Here is an 18,487-nt window from a genome sequence, read left to right as displayed (position 1 = left end):
GTTCAGTTTTGGCGTGGGGCATTATTAGTACAAATGGTCCAGGTCGTATAGTTTGCTTGCAAGGTGGAATTAATTCGACCAAGTACATTAAATTGTTGACTGAACATTTTCTACCTTACTTTGGTCGGAATTTGGATGATAATCCCATCTTCATGCAGGATAATGCTCCTATTCACACAGCTGGCGATGTCAAGAGGTTCCTAAAAGAGCATGATATTCCGTGTTTGGATGGGCCTGCATATAGTCAGACCTCAATGCTATCGAAACCGTATGACATTACATCAAGCAAGAACTACGCAATGATAACATTTCAAATTTGGAAGAACTTTGGACAAAAATTAAAGAAGAGTGAGATGCCCTTTCCCCGGAGTATTGCTGCAGTCTAATTCAAGGAATTCCCAAAAGATTGGAGGCTGTAAAATTGCAGAAAGCCTATGCTACTAAATATTAACTAGTTCATTGTGTTCCTGTTGTATCTGTGTTGCATTAATGTCCTAAAGTTACATTTAAATAACAATTTTCCATTGTGCGGACTTTTTGCCTCCTCAATTTAAAGTTATTTTTTAAAATTGATGTGAACACTAGAATATTTCAATTAAAAGTCAAATATAAACAGGCAAAATTATAGAAGAATAAAAGACCGATCAAATGACTTATAGCCTGTTTAAACAGTTACATTAAATTTAGCTTACATTTGTAGTTTAAAAAAATTACAAGTGCGGACATTTTTTGCCGCGCGTGTATATATATATATATATATATATATATATATATATATATATATATATATATATATATATATATACACACTAGCAAAAGTACCCGTCGTTGACTAGGTTCAAAAACAGCCTACAGAAAATGGACTCTGATTTATGAAAGTATGATAGGTTATGAAAAGGAAGGGTTGTAAAGAGATAGCTTCGAATTTGGGGGTATCAAAACCAAAGCAAAATATGATCAAAGTAAAAATAAAATAGATAAACCCCATAATTTATTATACTATACCTGTTCACATTGAAACATTTATCACAATATTCTTTGCATCTATAGTAAAAAACCTTGTTAAACTTTGTGACATATTTCCATTCTATGGAGGTCAGGTGCGAACAAACACCCCATAATTTTATTATACCATATTTCTTACAACTGAAACATAATTATCAAAGTATACTTACGCAGATAGATATGAAAAGTCTTTATTAAAGTTTGTGCCTATTTCTATTCTATGGAGGCCAGGCGCGAACGCAGACCCCACATATTTTATTATACCATCCCTATTTAAGTTAAAACATACTTATCAAAGTATTATTATGCACATCTATATAAAAAACACTTGTAAACGTTTTTTTTTAAATTTTTTTTATTTCTATACTTTGTGGACCAGGCGCGAACGCAGACCCCACAATTTTAATGAACCACCGTTCTGCCAGATCAAACATACCCATTCGTGTGTCACGATACATCCTCTATCATTATATATGATCAGTTTTTTAAAATAGTCAACCATATAGGAGCCTATTCGTGACCACACACACACACACACACACACACACACACACACACACACACACACACACACACACACACACACACACAGCTTTATATTATAATAATAAAATAATATATATATATATATATATATATATATATATATATATATATATATATAGTAACAGGAAGATTCGACGTTTCCCGGGTTTAAATTAGGATTAATAAATGTTCCATACTATCAATGCGTTCATTTTCATTGAAATCGATGAAATTGTCCATTTTATGCGATAATAAACTTCTAAAACACTTGTGACATTAGGCATTATCAGAGCGTCAACTTTAGTCAATATCGGATTTTTCCTCCTATAATCGGATTTTCTGATGAATTAAAAAAAAATTATTTTTATGACTTTTATCGCCGGGATCAGTTATAACGTTCTACTAAATTGAACACGCACTTTGTGTTTATCCCCGTATAAAAAAGGGGGATTAGAGTTCCCTTCCTATCCCCTTTTAAACACCGATCGCGTAAGAGAGTTGCAGTATTTTTCTGTGATGGTCACAAAGTACGTGTTCAATTCAATTAAAACGTTATAATTGAAAACTGATCTCTGACGAGAAAAGTCATAAAAATATTTTTTTCAAATTTTTTTTAATTTGAAAGTTAAACTTGTGATTAATGAGATTAACGTGAAAAAAGAAAAAAAATGTGTAAATTGTGGAATTTAGAGGTGGGGGTCAATTTCCTAAACGTCCGTCGATTTTTTAAAAAATTACTTTTCAGTAAACATTTGCCACTTTTCATCATTAGGTTTCAAATTAAACCTTAAAAAATCACCTGGCTTCATTTTAGCTAAAAAAAAAAAAAAAAAAAGAATAAAAATAAATAAATAAATAAATAAAAACAAAAAAACAAAAAGAAAACACTTTATAAAAACGACAAAATGTAACAGCTATACAAAATACTGACAATTAGTTTTGAAACAGTGTGTCGGTTCATTCAAAGATGCTATTTGTTTGAATGTCTTGAGAATATAAGCAGATAAACACACAGACAAGTTTATTTATATAAGAATGCACACACGCACACAGAGATATATTTTTTACTATAACTATTTTTAATACCTACAGACACTAGTGTTTCATCCTTTCGGGAATCATCAGTGCAGGGTGTTACGATTACAGCCGTCAGGAGATTCGAACCCAGCCACGAAGCCATCTCTGACTCCATTAGCCAGGAACGAACCACACGGCTAACGTTAACCGCGAGGAATACAGTTGAAATTAACATCTATATAAATGTGAAGACAACGAGAGTGATCTTATGATTATAACATCATGATCTGCGCATGTGAGCTTAAGTGACCGACTTTAATTTCAACTTAGAGTGCTCAACAATAAGAACCGAGTTCTTAAAGAGGCTGACATAATTATTACTCGCTCCCCCCTCTCTCTCTTTCTGTATATATATATATATATATATATATATATATATATATATATATATATATATATATATATATGCAATATATTATATATAAAGCAGGTTTTAATGTTATTGTTTGCGCGAATACTACTATTAAAGAGATGAATATTTATCCCGCGGGACTAGAAATAAGCAATGAATGCGACAAAATGAAAAATCCTTTACGAGTCTCATTTTTTCACCTTGTAATATTGTTTACTTATTTTTGAACCCACGGACTAAAAAAAATGATTTTATAATATTGACCGCACAGTTTCCCCCTTAGCATCAAAAGCAACAGCCTAATTCATTATTGAAATGACTTTTTCTCTGTTGACTTTGGTATGTTGCAGATTCTATGAAGTTCTAAGCGGTCTGCCAACCCAGGCTTTACCTTTTCAAATTGAGAAGTGATTAGTTTATTGCTAATCGCTGAGTTGTACAGACATTTTTTTTATTTTGCAGAGTGCTCTTTCTATGGGGCGTTGACTTTTCAATTTCACTTTCTTAGCCTTGAGTAACATTTACTCGCCTTGGAAAACGCGCAAGCAATAGCATAAAAAGTTGTCACACACACACACACACACACACACACACACACACATTTATATATATATATATATATATATATATATATATATATATATATATATATATATATAAGAAATGAATGATGACAGTTTCTAAGTTAAATAAACTTTATTCGATCATCCAATCCATAATGAAAAAGAAAGAAAAAACTCATTAGGCCATGGTATTTCGAAGCTCAATGCTTCTCATCAGAAGCGGGAGGAAAAGTATAGCTATATACACACACACACAAAAGCATAAAAACATTAACATTTAAATAAAAATATAAAAATATAGATTAATAGGATGGTCTAAATGTTTAGTTAACTTTCAATCGCCATCATTCATTTCTCATATTTATTTGCTCCACCCATCCATGTAGAGCTTATTGTGTCTTGATAGATCATTGCATAAGAATCATTATTTTTATTGTGATCTTTATCTCTTTATATATAAGAGTTTAAAAACACACATGCACAAACTTAGCCCAATATCATTATAAATTTATTTTACCCCCCGCCCCTCCACGAGCCTTTATATATATATATATATATATATATATATATATATATATATATATATATATATATATATATCTGTAGAAATATATTTTCTTATTATATATCAATCCTTATATAAGAAGCTCAATGTGATTACAGAGCAATATATAGAATAAATGACAAAAAGTTGTCAAGAATTGTATAAGTTAACTGATTTAAAGGAATAAATTATAAGATGCTCAACATCATGAATTTTGGAATATAACATTTTGTCATTTATTCTATATATATGTGTGTGTGTGCGTATGTGTGTGTATGTGTGTGTGTGGCTCTGTGTGTGCATAATTTTTTTCGATAAATATTAGTAATTTTTAATATAATTTTTATTCTTTATTTCTAATCAATAATTTGTTAATGCTGTTTTCTTTTATAATTTTATGCATGTCCATGTATATGCACGAATATATCCACAAATACGTTATATATACACCCATAACCCTCTATGCACATATTCACGCACTTGCAGGCGTGCACCCTTGCACCGTTTATGCATGAATGAAAGAATTCTTCGCTGCGTTCTTCTATTATTATTTTGCATACACAAGACACCACTCGGCACCCGTTTCTCACTTTATGTTACTTAACAACCCACCCGACAACATACCCTTTTAAAAGAAGGAAACGAAACAAAACAATAACAAAAAAGACACAGACTCAAAACCCGAAACAAACCGAACAGCGGACAGGCATCAGTCAGGTACTCACCTTTCGATTTCTTTCAACAACCGGATTAAAAACAAATCCACCCCTGTTTATTCTTGTTTTCCATTTGGGCGTAGAACCCGCTTTCGGCCGGCACTTGCCGACCATCAGACGTGCTTCGCAATAGACAAGGTAAGTAGCTGTGTGACGTAAGAACATTGTGTTGCTTTGGGGGGGGGGGAGCAAGTGTGGCCACAAGACGTTTGTGGATTGATCTCACACAATATTTCGCAACACAACTGATTCTTTTGCTTAAACCAGTTTTTATTTTCCAGACAGCCGACCCTGATTTTGTTACACTGGAAAGTAATTTAATTCAAATCTTCAAGTGCAGATGGTCCACTCGGAAGTTAACAAGGTAACATGCATACACGCACAAAAGAAAGCTTTGTTTTCCTAAATAAAAACAAAAGGCACACTGTTCCAACCATTTCTTTATTAAACAAACAAACAAACAAACAAACAAACATAAAGAAAGACAAACACGTTTCTTTTATAGACATGTATATTTAAAAAAAAAATTATTTTTTCCTTCTGGTTTTCGTTTTACAAACTTTTTGAAGATGAAAGGAAAAGTTAAAATTTGTTTGTTTTTTTAGGTGGGGGGTGAGGGAGTTTTGTGGATGAAACTTTGTTTTCGGTATTATTTTAAACGTTTTTATTTAACAAAAAAGAAAAAGTGGAGACAAAGCAAAAGATCATATGCATTCGAGGACTTCTTTGGTGAAGAGCTCCACTTTTAGAAAAAATTAATTTTAAAGTTTTGAATCAGTTAACACCTAGTCTAGCCACATATACACACATGCACGCACACACACGCACACACATACACACAATGCACGAGAGAAAACTATATATACACACCTTTCAAAAATTTTTATTTTTTTTACTAGTGGGAGTCATCGCTTATCAAAGCCCAAGGGCCACTCGAAGATAAAGGTTAATGAATGTCGGTTAGACTGTGAAATAACACAGTGATGATCGGTAATGATGGAAATTGGGTAGATTTTCTTATTTTAGAGGATAGTTCCACACGGACTTATTAACGCAAGACTTGAAAACGATCATATTATAGACAACCGGGAAGCAGCCCCACAGTATTGTGTTCTACAGACGAGCAGTTCTGAGAAAAAAGTTTAGCTGATGGAGTTTTCGTTTAGTTTTAAGCACTGATAAAAAGTAAGGGAAATTGTTGACAGTTGTTGTAGCTAGACAAGTATTTATTGCCAATGTTCTCCAAGAGTCGACATGGATTGACGCCCAGTCGAACACCAGCGATGAAAATAACGACAGAGCTGAGTTAGACTAGCAACGTCTCTTTTGTGAGAAAGAAGCAAAGTCATGTTAATAAAATGTCTACTGAAAAAATGTTGATCTTGATATTCTTCATGAAACGATTAAGAAAAATAGATTCAGATAAATACTCTTTTGTATAAAAATCTGACAAAACTGTTATCAGCATTCTTTAGATTATTCGGACTACTATTTTCATGACGTATCTGAATTTTTGAGATAAGGATTGGTTATATGTATTATTGGATTCATCAGGCTACTGTTCTCATCTTGAGTGTGATTTTCACAACGTTTCGGTCGATATAATCTCCGACCTTCTTCAGGTGTATCTTGTCGAACTCGGGCATGTTTCTGTCAAACTCGGGAATTTGGACGGAATTTCAAGCGGAACCCTTTATTTACTTCACGGGGGTAGCGTTCTCTTGTTCCGTCAGCCATGACAAACTTAGGACCTCTATCCAGTAATGGCTGACGGAACAGGAACACGCTACATCCGGAAAGTAAATAAAGGGTTCCGCTCGAAATTCCGTCCAAATTCCCGAGTTTGACAGAAACATGCCCGAGTTCGACAAGATACACCTGAAGAAGGTTGGAGATTATATCGACCGAAACGTTGTGAAAATCACACTCAAGATGAGAACAGTAGTCTGATGAATCCAATAATACATATAACCAATCCTTATCTCAAAAATTCAGATACGTCATGAAAATAGTAGTCCGAATAATCTAAAGAATGCTGATAACAGTTTTGTCAGATTTTTATACAAAAGAGTATTTATCTGAATCTATTTTTCTTAATCGTTTCATGAAGAATATCAAGATCAACATCTTTTCAGTAGACATTTTATTAACATGACTTATCTTCTTTCTCACAAAAGTCTCCATTCCCGCTAAACGTCCACAGAATGCCCAGCAGAAATATATTACACCTGAAAGATGCTGCTGTGGAATTTCCACAGGTCCCGCTAGTATAAATAATTAGTTTTATTTTTTTTTTATTTGTATCAATGGGAAGTGCATTTTACTCGTATTTTTAGCTATGGTTTACTTCTACCGACATAAGTCCAGTTCAAACAGGCAGAGGTTTATTGAAGCTAGAAGTAATTGTAAGAGAGGAATAGCGACAACTAAAAGAGAATATACTGAAACCACCAGAAAACGCATCGAAGCACAGAAATTCGGAAACCGTTATTTTTGAAAAATCTACAAGAGTAAATAATGGGCAGTCAATAATTCCACTACTATCAAACAATCATGGGGTTGTTTGGACGGCAACTGAAACCGCTAACATGATTGCCACTTGGTTTGGCTCAAACTCCACATTGGACCCAGCAAACCACTCCCTTTCTGACTTTCCTTTTCGGACAGACGCCACGCTAGATGATCTGAAAATCATTCCTTTTCAGGTGCATGCTATCATAAAAACCTTGACACCTCAAAAGCATATGGACCCGATCTCATCTTGGCTGTGCTATTAAAAAAAAAATGCTCTGCCGAGGTTGCTCCAGTTCTATCCAAACTTTGCAACAAATGCCTTAACGAATCTTGCTTTTCTGACTGCTTATGTGGGACCAGTTTTCAAGAATTCTGGCGAAAGAACTGACCAACTAAATTATCGCCCCATTAGCTTCCTCCCGCTTTTCGCCAAAATATTTGAGTCCATAATTAATCAAGCTCTAGTCCATCACATTACAACTGCTAAACTTCTGACCGACCAACAATATGGATTTAGGCAAGTTCGTTCCACAGCAGATATTCTTACTGTAATCTCTGAATATATATACTACTCACTGGACAAAGCAGGGGAGGGTAGAGCAGTAGCTCTGGATATATCTAAGGCTTTTGACAGGGTATGGCACTATAGTCTTCTCAGGAAAATCAGATCATACGTTATCACTGGACAGAATACTTAATATAATTAAAAACTTCTTAAGTAAGAAAAGAATCCAGGTTGTCCTCAGCGGTCGTACATCTAAACAATATGACATACAGGGGTCTATCCTTAGATTTTATTATTCTTAATATTTATAAATAACCTCCCTGATAAAATTGTTTCTGAGCTGGGTATACTTGCTGATGATACCACGCTCTATGACAGACATCAGAGGAAAACAAATGAACACATATCTAAGGAAATGGCAGAAACATTAGAAGAACACCTCCAATCTGTAGTGGAATAGGGACAATAATAGAGGGTCACATTCAATACTGTCAAGACTAAACTTGTTTCCTTCAATAATTACAAGAAACATTCTCTACCATCAATAGCAATGGCAAAGACAAAATATTATATGAAAGTACTTGTTTTAAACTTCTCGACCTAACGTTTACAGGGAACATGAATTAGGACAGATACATTGAGAGCATTACCAAAGCTGCCGCGAAGAAAGTGGGCTCTCTCTACCATGCTAGAAAGCTAATTACGCCTGAAATTATCCTGTACCTCTATAACGCCACCATTCGCTTATGTATGGAGTACTGTTATCACATTTGGGCTTGTGCATCTACTACTAGTCTCTCATTACTGGGCAGGGTTCAAAAGAGAGTTGCCAACCTGATAGGTCCTGAACTGTTATTTAAGCTTCAGCACCATCGACGAAATGTTGCATCCCTCTGCCTGTTCTACAAGTATTTTAATGGTGAATGCTCTGGCGAACTACAACCACTTGTACCCCCTCGACGTAAATACCCTCAACAAACCCGACAAGCAACCAAATCCTACCTCTACTCAAAAGAGATCCCTAGGTGTAGGAGAGCCTTGTACTCCAATAGTTTCTTCTCCAGAACTACTAGACTTTGGAACTCCCTTCCGGGATTCTGCTTTCCCAAATGTACTGACATGCAGAAGTTCAAGTGTAATGTGAACAGACATTTTGGTGCTCATCTCCCTTCATAATATCCCTGCAACTTACGTCCCCCATAATAGCCCTCTACTTCAAAGTGGGGCTGTACCTTCTTTGGGGTTAAAATTGAATAATAAAAAAGGCTATTGCGTAGCTGATTGCAGTAGAATAATTTCATTTAATGGAGGATTTTTAATATTTTAGTAGGGATTATTTTTTAAATTATTGAATTAGTTTGTCTATAATAAAGTCGGGGAATTCATTATTTATTAGTCTGTTTAGCTTTGTTAAGTTCGCGTTGAAAGATTTTGATGATGAGATAATTAGTTTAGCTCGAGATAATAGGTTGTTACTACTACTACTACTACTACTACTACTACTAATAATAATAAGAGCCATGATATCCTGAACAATATACTGAGAAAGTGCCAAGTTCTCTAATACAGAGGAAAAAATTGAACCATCTGATGTTCATAGACGAACACTGAAACTTTTAGCAAGAACCGAAAAGAAACTAGAAACACGAATAAACACTACCAGGATCTTCAGCCAGGATATCCAAATGGAGTTTGTTATGAAATAGTGCGCACTACTAGTTATAAGAAAGGGAAAAATGGAGAAGAAGGAAGGCATGGAACTACCAAACCAAACAGAGATGAGAGCACCGATGGAACAAGACGCCTATAAATACTTGGGAGTACTGGAAACAGACACCATCAAAGCAACAGAAATAAAAGAGAGAATTGGAAAGGAATACCTCAGGAGAACAAGAAAACTGGAAACTAAATTATATAACAGAAACCTAATAAAACGTATAAATACAGAGGCAATATCACTAGTAAGATACTCTCGACCGTTCATAGGGTGGACTAAAGAAGAACTGAAACAGCTAGATCAGAAGATCACGAAACTCATGATCATGCACAATGCACTACACCCAAAGGACGATGTTCACCGACTCTACATAAAAAGGAAAGACAGCATGAGAGGACTGGTTAGTATAGAAGACTGTGTGAATGACACACACACACACACACACACACACACACACACACACACACACACACACACACACACACACACACGCACACACACAAGAACATGAAAAATACATAACACATAATACTGAAAGGATAATTATGGCAACGATAGACACGGAAAAAATTAACAAAGCAGAGACAAAGGATAAGACGAGAAAAGAAAAATGGGGAGAGAAACACTTACATGGAAGATTCATAAATATGACAAAAAATGCGAATAACGAAAACACTTGGATATGGATGCAAAAGGGACACGTAAACCAAGAAACTAAATCTTTAATAAATGCAGCGCATGATAACTCGATAAGCACCCACAAATCAAAAATCGACAGAACACAAGGAAACCGCAAATGCAGACTCGTTGGACAAAGAGAAGAAACGATAAACTATATAGTAAACGAATGTAGCAAACTGACCAAAAAGGAGTACAAGAACAGATACAACCAAGTGGGGAGGGCAATACATTGGGAATTATGTAAACAACTGCATCTCGAATGCACATATACATGGTACAAGCATAAGCCGGTCACAGTACTTGAAAACAAGAATCCCAAAATCCTATGGAACATGGACATACAAACACATAAACCCATCCAAGCATCCGGATGTCATAATAATTAACAAGAAAGAAAAGTCCTGTCAAATCGCAGACTTTCCTGTTCCAGCTGACCACAGTGTGAATATCAAAGAAAAGGAAAAACTAAGCAAATACGCAGAGCTAGCCAGAGAGGTAAAAAGGATATGGATGATGAAGAAAATCAGGATAATACCTATAATAGTAGGAGCACTAGGATCAATTCCGAAAAGCTGTGAAAAAAGTGGCAGAAACTGGAATCAGTAGAATGGCTGGAAAGATACAACGAATAACAATAATGAAAACAGCTGAAATATTAAGTAAAACCCTTGAATGCGGAGACTAATACACATGAGCCACATGAGCGCGCCAGACAAACTGCTGCAGAGGCAAAACATGAAGAAGCGTTACATGGAGCCAAGAGCATTAAAGCTGCATATCTATAAGCTCTCTATCCCCTACCCATTCCCCCATTACGCCATCACCCCTCCTCTCAAAAGAGTGATATCACATAATCGAGAAGGGTCAAGGAGGATGGAAAGACCGAGGAGAGAGCACTGACCAGACCTCCGCTGGACAAGTGCGAAGAGAACTGGAACCTTGGGGTGGCTTATTGCCACTCAAGTTCTAGTGAAGACCAATGATCGCTGCCAGCGAGAAACCAATAATGGGCAGCTGTTGCGATGACGCAAATTCAGTTGCAAATGTTATTGAAAGAGGTTGAGAGTATTGGAAATTTTGGGAGACTTGTTGTCACTCAGCTTCCAGGGAACACCACAGGTTTTTTTTTTCAAGGAGAGATCTTCGATGACCTGTGTGAAAGCTCCTTGTCAGCCAATAATAATAATAACAAGAAGGAAAAGTCCTGCCAGTCTGCAGATATTTGCCGTTCCCGCAATCACAGAGTGAAGATCAAGGAGACTGAAAAGCGGAGAAAATATACGGAACTGTTCAGAGAGCTCAATAAGATGTGGAAAATGAAGTCAGTAAAAATAACAGCACTAATATAAATGATGCCGAAAAACTTTGAACAAAGAATGGGAGAGATTAACATCAGAGGGATGACAGAAAAGATACAACGAATTTTAAAAATGAAAACTACAGAAATATATTAAGGAAAACCCTTGAATGTGAAGACTAACACTACATAGAAACTACACACAAACTGGATACAGAAAAAGCTACAGATGCAAAACACAAAAGCACATCACATGGAATCATGAAAACTGAAACCATATAATTGTAAGATACTGCCCCTCCTTTTTTTCTGGGAGGATCACCATAAACGAGCACCGCATCAAATAATGAGGGTCAAGGAGGCTGGAAAGACTGAGGAGAGAAAGCACTAGCCAGATTTCCGCTAGATGAGTGCAAAGAGGACTGGGAGCTTGGGGAGGCTTATTGACACCCAAATTCCAGTGAAGACCAATGGTCGCCGCCAACGAGAAATCGATGGTAACGACTATTGCGATAACGCAAATTCTTTTGCAAAGGTTAACGAAAGAGGTGGAGAGTACTGGAAATCTGGGGAGACTTGTTGTCACTCAGAACCCAGGGAACACCATAAGTTCTCAAAGAGTAATCTTTGATTATGCCTTGTATGACTACTCCTAGTAAATAATAATAATAATAATAATAATAATAATAATAATAATAATAATAATAATAATAATAATAATAATAATAAACAACTCTTGAATGTGGAGGCTAACACACATGAGCAACAAGCGCGGACCAGACAAACTGCTGTAGAGGCAAAACATGAAACGTCACAAGGAACTAAGAACATTGAAGACGCATATCTATAAGTTCTCTAACCTAACCCCAATCTCCCATTACCACATCATTGTCCCCCAACCTCCTAAAAAAAGAGTGAGACAAAACACCCAAGTGGAGTCAAGGAGGAAGGAAAGACCGAGGAGAGAGAGAGCACTGACCAAATCTCCGCTGGATAAGTGCGAAGAGAACTGGGATCTTGGGAGGCTTATTGCCACTCAAATTCCAGTGGAGACCAATAGTCGCTGCCAACGAGAAATCAATGACAAGCAACTGTTGCGATAATGCAAATTTATTTGCAATTACTATCGAAAGAGGTGGAGAGTATTGGAAATCTGGGGAGACCTGTTGTCACTCAGCTTCCAGGGAACATCACTGTTTTCAGGAAAAGATCTCTGAAGACCTGTCTGAAAGCTCCTTGTTAGCTAATAATAATAATAATAATAATAATAATAATAATAATAATAATAATAATAATAATAACAACTAGCGGGATCTGTGGAGATTCCACAGTGGACTCTTTCATGTGTAATATATTGATGTTGGCATTTTTGTGGATGTTCGGAGTAAATTGAGACACCCTGATATTATTGTAGTTCTTTTATTAAAAATGCAAAAGTATATATCTAAGCTAGCAGGGACGCATAGCCTAGTCGCAAAATATGCTTAAATATGATATTTTAATTTATGCGGATTTCGTATATATTACTATCAGAGTCAATTTTCGATCCATTCTTATATATTATAAACCTGTGATTTCAAAAATAAAAAAATACATCCATATGGCTTGGGTGCATCAACTTTAATCGAAACCGAAACCAAAACTTATGAAGAAAAAAAGAATGTATGTATATATAACTTGAGTTCTTTCAGCTATAATCGAAACCGAAATCAAAAATGATGAATAATTCTTAGTAAAATTATTTACTACAAGAAATGGAAAGGCATAACAATTAAACGACAGACACTCGGAAGAAAAAAAATAAATGTGACACAGAAAATAACACACACGCTATCGTATTAATATATAGATTAAAATATGGTACTCATGCAGAGAGTGATCCAGACGTAACTCAGCACACATGCATGCCTGGCTTTCCTCGGAATTTGACGTCAACAGCCGGAGTAAGCCGAGCGTCGCCGAGGAAATTAAACTGTCTGACGTAACATAAAGCTGAGCCAATGACAATGTAGCACGATGGTTTTCAATGCGACGCGCGTTCGCGTGAGTTGAAAATTCAAAGCAGCAGACGACAATTTGGAAGAGGAAGAAAAGAAAACAAATTAGTAAAAAAAGCTCACCATTTCATACTTTCACGTCAGAAAAAAAAACATGAATTTTACAGCCTTAAGTGAGCAGCTGAAAGCACCAGCCAGAGTCCTTGATTTTGTCAAGAACAAATTTACTGGCACGCACGAAAACTTGTGCATCATGTGGACACAGGTGCAATCTTATTATAAGAGGAAAGGTAAGCGATGGCTATGCCTGAAGGTGTCAAGCTATCAAATGCCGAACCTTTATATCATTCGCACTGGTAACTTTTTTTGCAAGTCTAGGCTGACAATTGCCATCATAATTAAAATCATCGACTTGTGGGCGTTCGAGCGACCAACACAAAAAGACCTCCAGCGCGAATGCGGAATACGATCTATGCACACACACACACACACACACACACACACACACACACACACACACACACACACACACACACACACACACACACACACACACACACACACACCATTAATAAAACAACGGTCTGAGGAAACAACAACAATATCCGTTTTAATATGAAAAAAAAATCTATCCCAACCAGTTTTGTTTCAACTTTTCTAGTTCTCAGGTTTTTCCTTGAAAAATAAATAAATAAATAACACCCCCCCAAAAAACATTTTAAAAATTGTTTTAAATTTTTCTTGAAAAAAAATTCCTTGAAAAAAAATTCCTTGAAAGTATATATTTGACTTACCTCTAAACCTTTTCTCGAACAAAAAAAATCTTTAACATTATTTATCTTAATATATATATATATATATATATATATATATATATATATATATATATATATATAGCAAAAAAATATTGTTATAACATTTTCCTTTACAGTTAATAAAACTTAAAATTTAAGGTAAGTTTTCTTTTCTTGTTATGCTTTCATCGGCGACGCTCGACTTTATTTCCTCGGCGACGCTCGGCTTACTCCGGCTGTAATAAAAATACTTTATTTAGAAAAAGGAACTGTCATTTAATATATATATATATATATATATATATATATATATATATATATATATATATATTAAGATTTAATGTTTTTATTAAAATATTTTATGTGCAAAACCAGTTTCGTTTCGCTAATAATGTGTTGCTAACTTCTAGGTTTCATAACATTTGCATCTGGGCTTTTGTTTACATGTTATAGCAATTAGTAGTAACAATAATATTTTAATGAACGAAGACATCAGCATCTCTCTCTCTTTCTCTCTCTCTCTCCCAATAAACAAATGTAAAGAAAAAAACAAATAATTGCTAAATTTTTTGTCCCCGCCGGCCGAGAGATGTGTGTTATAGCTTTTTTTTTTTAATTACGGAATAACTTAAAATCAATTATTTCTTAATAACTTTTGAAAGATATAACCCTAAATTTTATAGAATTAAAAACAAATGTAGCTGTGAGAACACGCTATTCCAATGCTGCCTTGAGCGTTCGTAAATGTGTATTCTGTAATTAATGTATATTCCGGAATCAAATCTTAACCAATCAAATTTGCCGGAAAGCGGGACACACAAAACAACACACACGTTATCGTATTAATATATAGATAATTAATATATAGATAATAATAATAATAATAATAATAATAATAATAATAATAATGATAATAATAATAATAATAATGTTTGGTATCAGAAATAGCATTTGCTAAGGTAATTAAAAGTATAGTAGGTTTTATATACACTGATGTAGCGAATTCATTTTTATTGGTATTTCAGATTAAAAACGAAGTACATACCACATAAGACTTGTTTCGGTGTAAGAACAATATCCTGATACTAAATATGTCCTTTATTTCTCTAGATTAGGTACCGTTTTTATGTACTACAAATCATATTTTATTATAATAAAATATGATTTATAGTATGAATTATGAGGTTATTAATTAAAAACACAAGCAACGTATATGGAAAATGATATAAAATTTGGTTGCAAAGGAAATAGATCTTTTTATAAAAAACGTATAATATGAGTTATTTCCCCTTGTTAATTTTGAATTTTCAGTCATAATTGAAAAGAATGTTTCTACATTACACTGTGCAACAAATTTCAGGTTAAAAAAGTAAATACGTCATAAGACCTGTTTCGATGTAAGAAATGTATACTGAGACTAAATATTAACTTTATTTCTCTAGATTAGGCACCGTTTTCATGTACTATAAATCATATTTTATTATTATTGGTTATGAATGAATAACACAGAATTGTCAGTTTAAACAACATTTGTCCTCTTAGCAAATATAGATGATATCGAAGTTATGAATTCGCTGATACTGGCATTACATGAAAGCTAGTCAAAAATGCAAAAATAATTTTGTGCAAAGAGTTCATGAAATGGGGGAAACATTTTTAAATAAAAGGAAAAATTAAAAAGTCAAGTATAAAAAAAAACAGACAATATATATCCTGGGGCTGGGATCGCAGATCGAACAAGCAACCTTCAAGTTTATATATATATATATATGATGAAAATAATGGAAATAGTATTCCGACAAAATAGAGAAATAAAAAGGAACAAACCGTATTATGTGTTCATCAACGTTTCGTCTTTATTTCGAGACTTCCTCTGGATGAATGAGATTAAGAAACAAAAAATACCAGTACAAAATATTTGAAAATGTTTCACGTGCACAGTGTGATGCAGTTCTATTTCAGAAAAACGGAAAAAGACGTCGGAAATTCAAAAAGGAGGGGGGAGAGTTGGCGCTGTTAAAAAGAGGGAAATTTCAGTGACGTCATATAGTCGTTAATGTAACTTTAAAAATATGAACGCAGTTAAGAGGATAAAAATTTAGAGGATAAAAATTACTAGCGGAACAGTAGTAGAAACTCGCTATGAAGCAAGCGAACAACAGATGTTGTATTTGAGAGAAACAGCTTACCTTATAGGCTTGTATATACTGATATGTGTTAGCTGTTTTCTTTTTGATAAAGTCAATGTCAAGGGAGAGATAAAGCGCCTTCATAGGGCTTTCCTCGTCTGAGTTTTATAGGATGGTGTATTTCATAGCATGTCTTTTAAAACTTTATATAGTCATGTTTGGGGGATATTTCGTCTTATAGATAATATTAGGTCATCAGGAGAGAATACGCATCGTTTCGGGCCCTTCCTCTCTACGGCTTGTTCGCGTATCGCCCCCCCCCCTCACTGAGTGAGGCCCAATTATCTGCTCAATACAGTTAAAAGAAAAGACGTTTGATAATTAAACGGCTCTTGTTACGAGCAACGGCTTTGCGCATGTCGTTCAATGTTCAAAGGCTACGTCTGACATATTGTTGGGACGTGCATATATCGAAGAAAATAATGATAATATTAACAATAATAAACAATAATAATAACAACAATAATAATAAAAGTACTATATATATGTATATATATATGTATATAACTAAAGGTATACATATACATAACATTAATAAAAAAAATATATATGTATACATGAACACATTAAAAAAAAATCCACTCACAGTAATAACTACACTGTAGACCCTTGCGAACATATCATGCGGTGTTCCTTTTCGCCTAGATTGTAACGTCAGCTCTCTCTCTTTTTTTTCACGTATTAATGTTGTTTCTACTCGGCTGTTATAAGTTATTGTAAATCCAGTCTAGGTGAGTATTTTCCTTGTTACGGCTTTTTCGCATTAGCCACATTCGTCGATGCGAGGCTTAGATATCTGAATTGCATTTGAATTAACTGTTCAATGCAGTAAAAATGTATAAAAATTGGCGTTTCATATAACGACGGCTTTTTGCGCATGACGTTTAAATTTAAAGGTTGCGTCTATATCAAGTCCGTTAAGTTAAGACGCGCTCATATCGAAAGAATAGAAAAACAAAACAAAAACAAAAAAAGGGGGAAAGAAAGAAAATAAAAAAGGAGAAAAGAAAGAAAATAAATAATTAAAAAAATTGTTAAACAAAATAAAAATTAAAATCATTAAATAAATAAATCAGCACTGTGGACACATATTACCACTCGGTATTTCTTTTAAACCAGAGCCAGATTGCACATTGTTCAGTAATTTCTGTTAGATTTTCTTTTTCGGCCTTTAATTTCAAGCTGTCCTAAAAGTTGATATAAAGAGCCTGAAATGAAACCTCTTGCTCCAATTTCAACAGCTCGAAGAATTGTAACGTAACCTTCACGGGTCAACTCTCTTTTTAGGTATTCATATTTCTCCATCTTGTATTGGTGCTGCTTCTCTACCCGGCTCTCATAAGGTACTGTCAATTCAATCAAAACGAATTTTTTCCTTGTTATTGACGAGAGAACAATGTCTGGCCGTTGACTCTTTGCTTTTATAATTTTTGGATAATTACTTTGCCAGCCAGGGAGATCTGCGGCGACTATCCAATCATTATTGATTCCGAGAATATTTTGGTTCTGTACTAGCAATGGGCTAGTTATACGTTTTGATCCGATCCACATTTTTCCTCCCTCAGCAAAAAACTTGTGACTTATGTTAGCTGTTTCGGGCTTCATATGGTTGCTTATTGTTGTGGTCAATTCTTCCAATACCCTGTTGTGCCGCCACGTATATCGCCAATTAGCAAGGGCCACTCTGCAGAAACTAAGAACATGTTCCATAGTCTGAGGTTTTTCTTTGCATACAGGACAGGTTGGATCATCCCCCTTCTTCCATTTGGCAAGGTTAGTCATTGATGGAAGCATGTCGTAAGTTGAGCGTATTATGAAACTCAACCTTAGTGGCGACATTTGCCAGATGTCATTCCACGTAATGGATCTTTGCATAACTTCTTCCCAGTTTGTCCATTGTCCCTGCTGTGACTGTTGAATGGCTTTTACGAGACTTTTGCTTTCCTCCTTATTTCCTGAATGACCAGATCTTGGCGCTCTTTGATTGTAGCCGTAGACCATCTTTGAATGC

At 34.8% G+C, this 18,487-nt stretch overlaps 1 protein-coding gene across 1 annotated transcript; it reads right to left on the bottom strand.

The window, feature by feature from the left end:
* Positions 1 to 2,264: 2,264 nt before the first annotated feature.
* LOC145297008 (uncharacterized) lies at positions 2,265 to 18,477 on the bottom strand. Its single transcript, XM_080143229.1, has 2 exons — positions 17,919 to 18,477; positions 2,265 to 2,344 (listed from the first exon to the last, which is right to left on the bottom strand). The coding sequence occupies exons 1-2, from the start codon at positions 18,475 to 18,477 to the stop codon at positions 2,265 to 2,267; spliced, it is 639 nt and encodes a 212-aa protein (XP_079999355.1).
* Between the last annotated feature and the right edge of the window lie 10 nt (positions 18,478 to 18,487).

This window comes from Euprymna scolopes, chromosome 17, assembly GCF_053919585.1.
Source record: "Euprymna scolopes isolate OS-2025 chromosome 17, ASM5391958v1, whole genome shotgun sequence".
NCBI lineage: Eukaryota > Metazoa > Mollusca > Cephalopoda > Sepiida > Sepiolidae > Euprymna > Euprymna scolopes.
The sequence above is the reverse complement of the archived record's forward strand: the minus strand, read 5'-3'. Positions and strand labels throughout refer to the sequence as shown.

Excerpts from the sequence above, each read along its gene's own strand:
- LOC145297008 (XM_080143229.1), bottom strand. The coding sequence starts at position 18,477 with ATGGTCTACGGCTACAATCAAAGAGCGCCAAGATCTGGTCATTCAGGA. Across the intron at positions 2,345-17,918 it reads AGATCTCCCTGGCTGGCAAA|CTAAAATGAAGCCAGGTGAT; the intron begins GTAATTATCCAA and ends TTTTTTTTTTAG.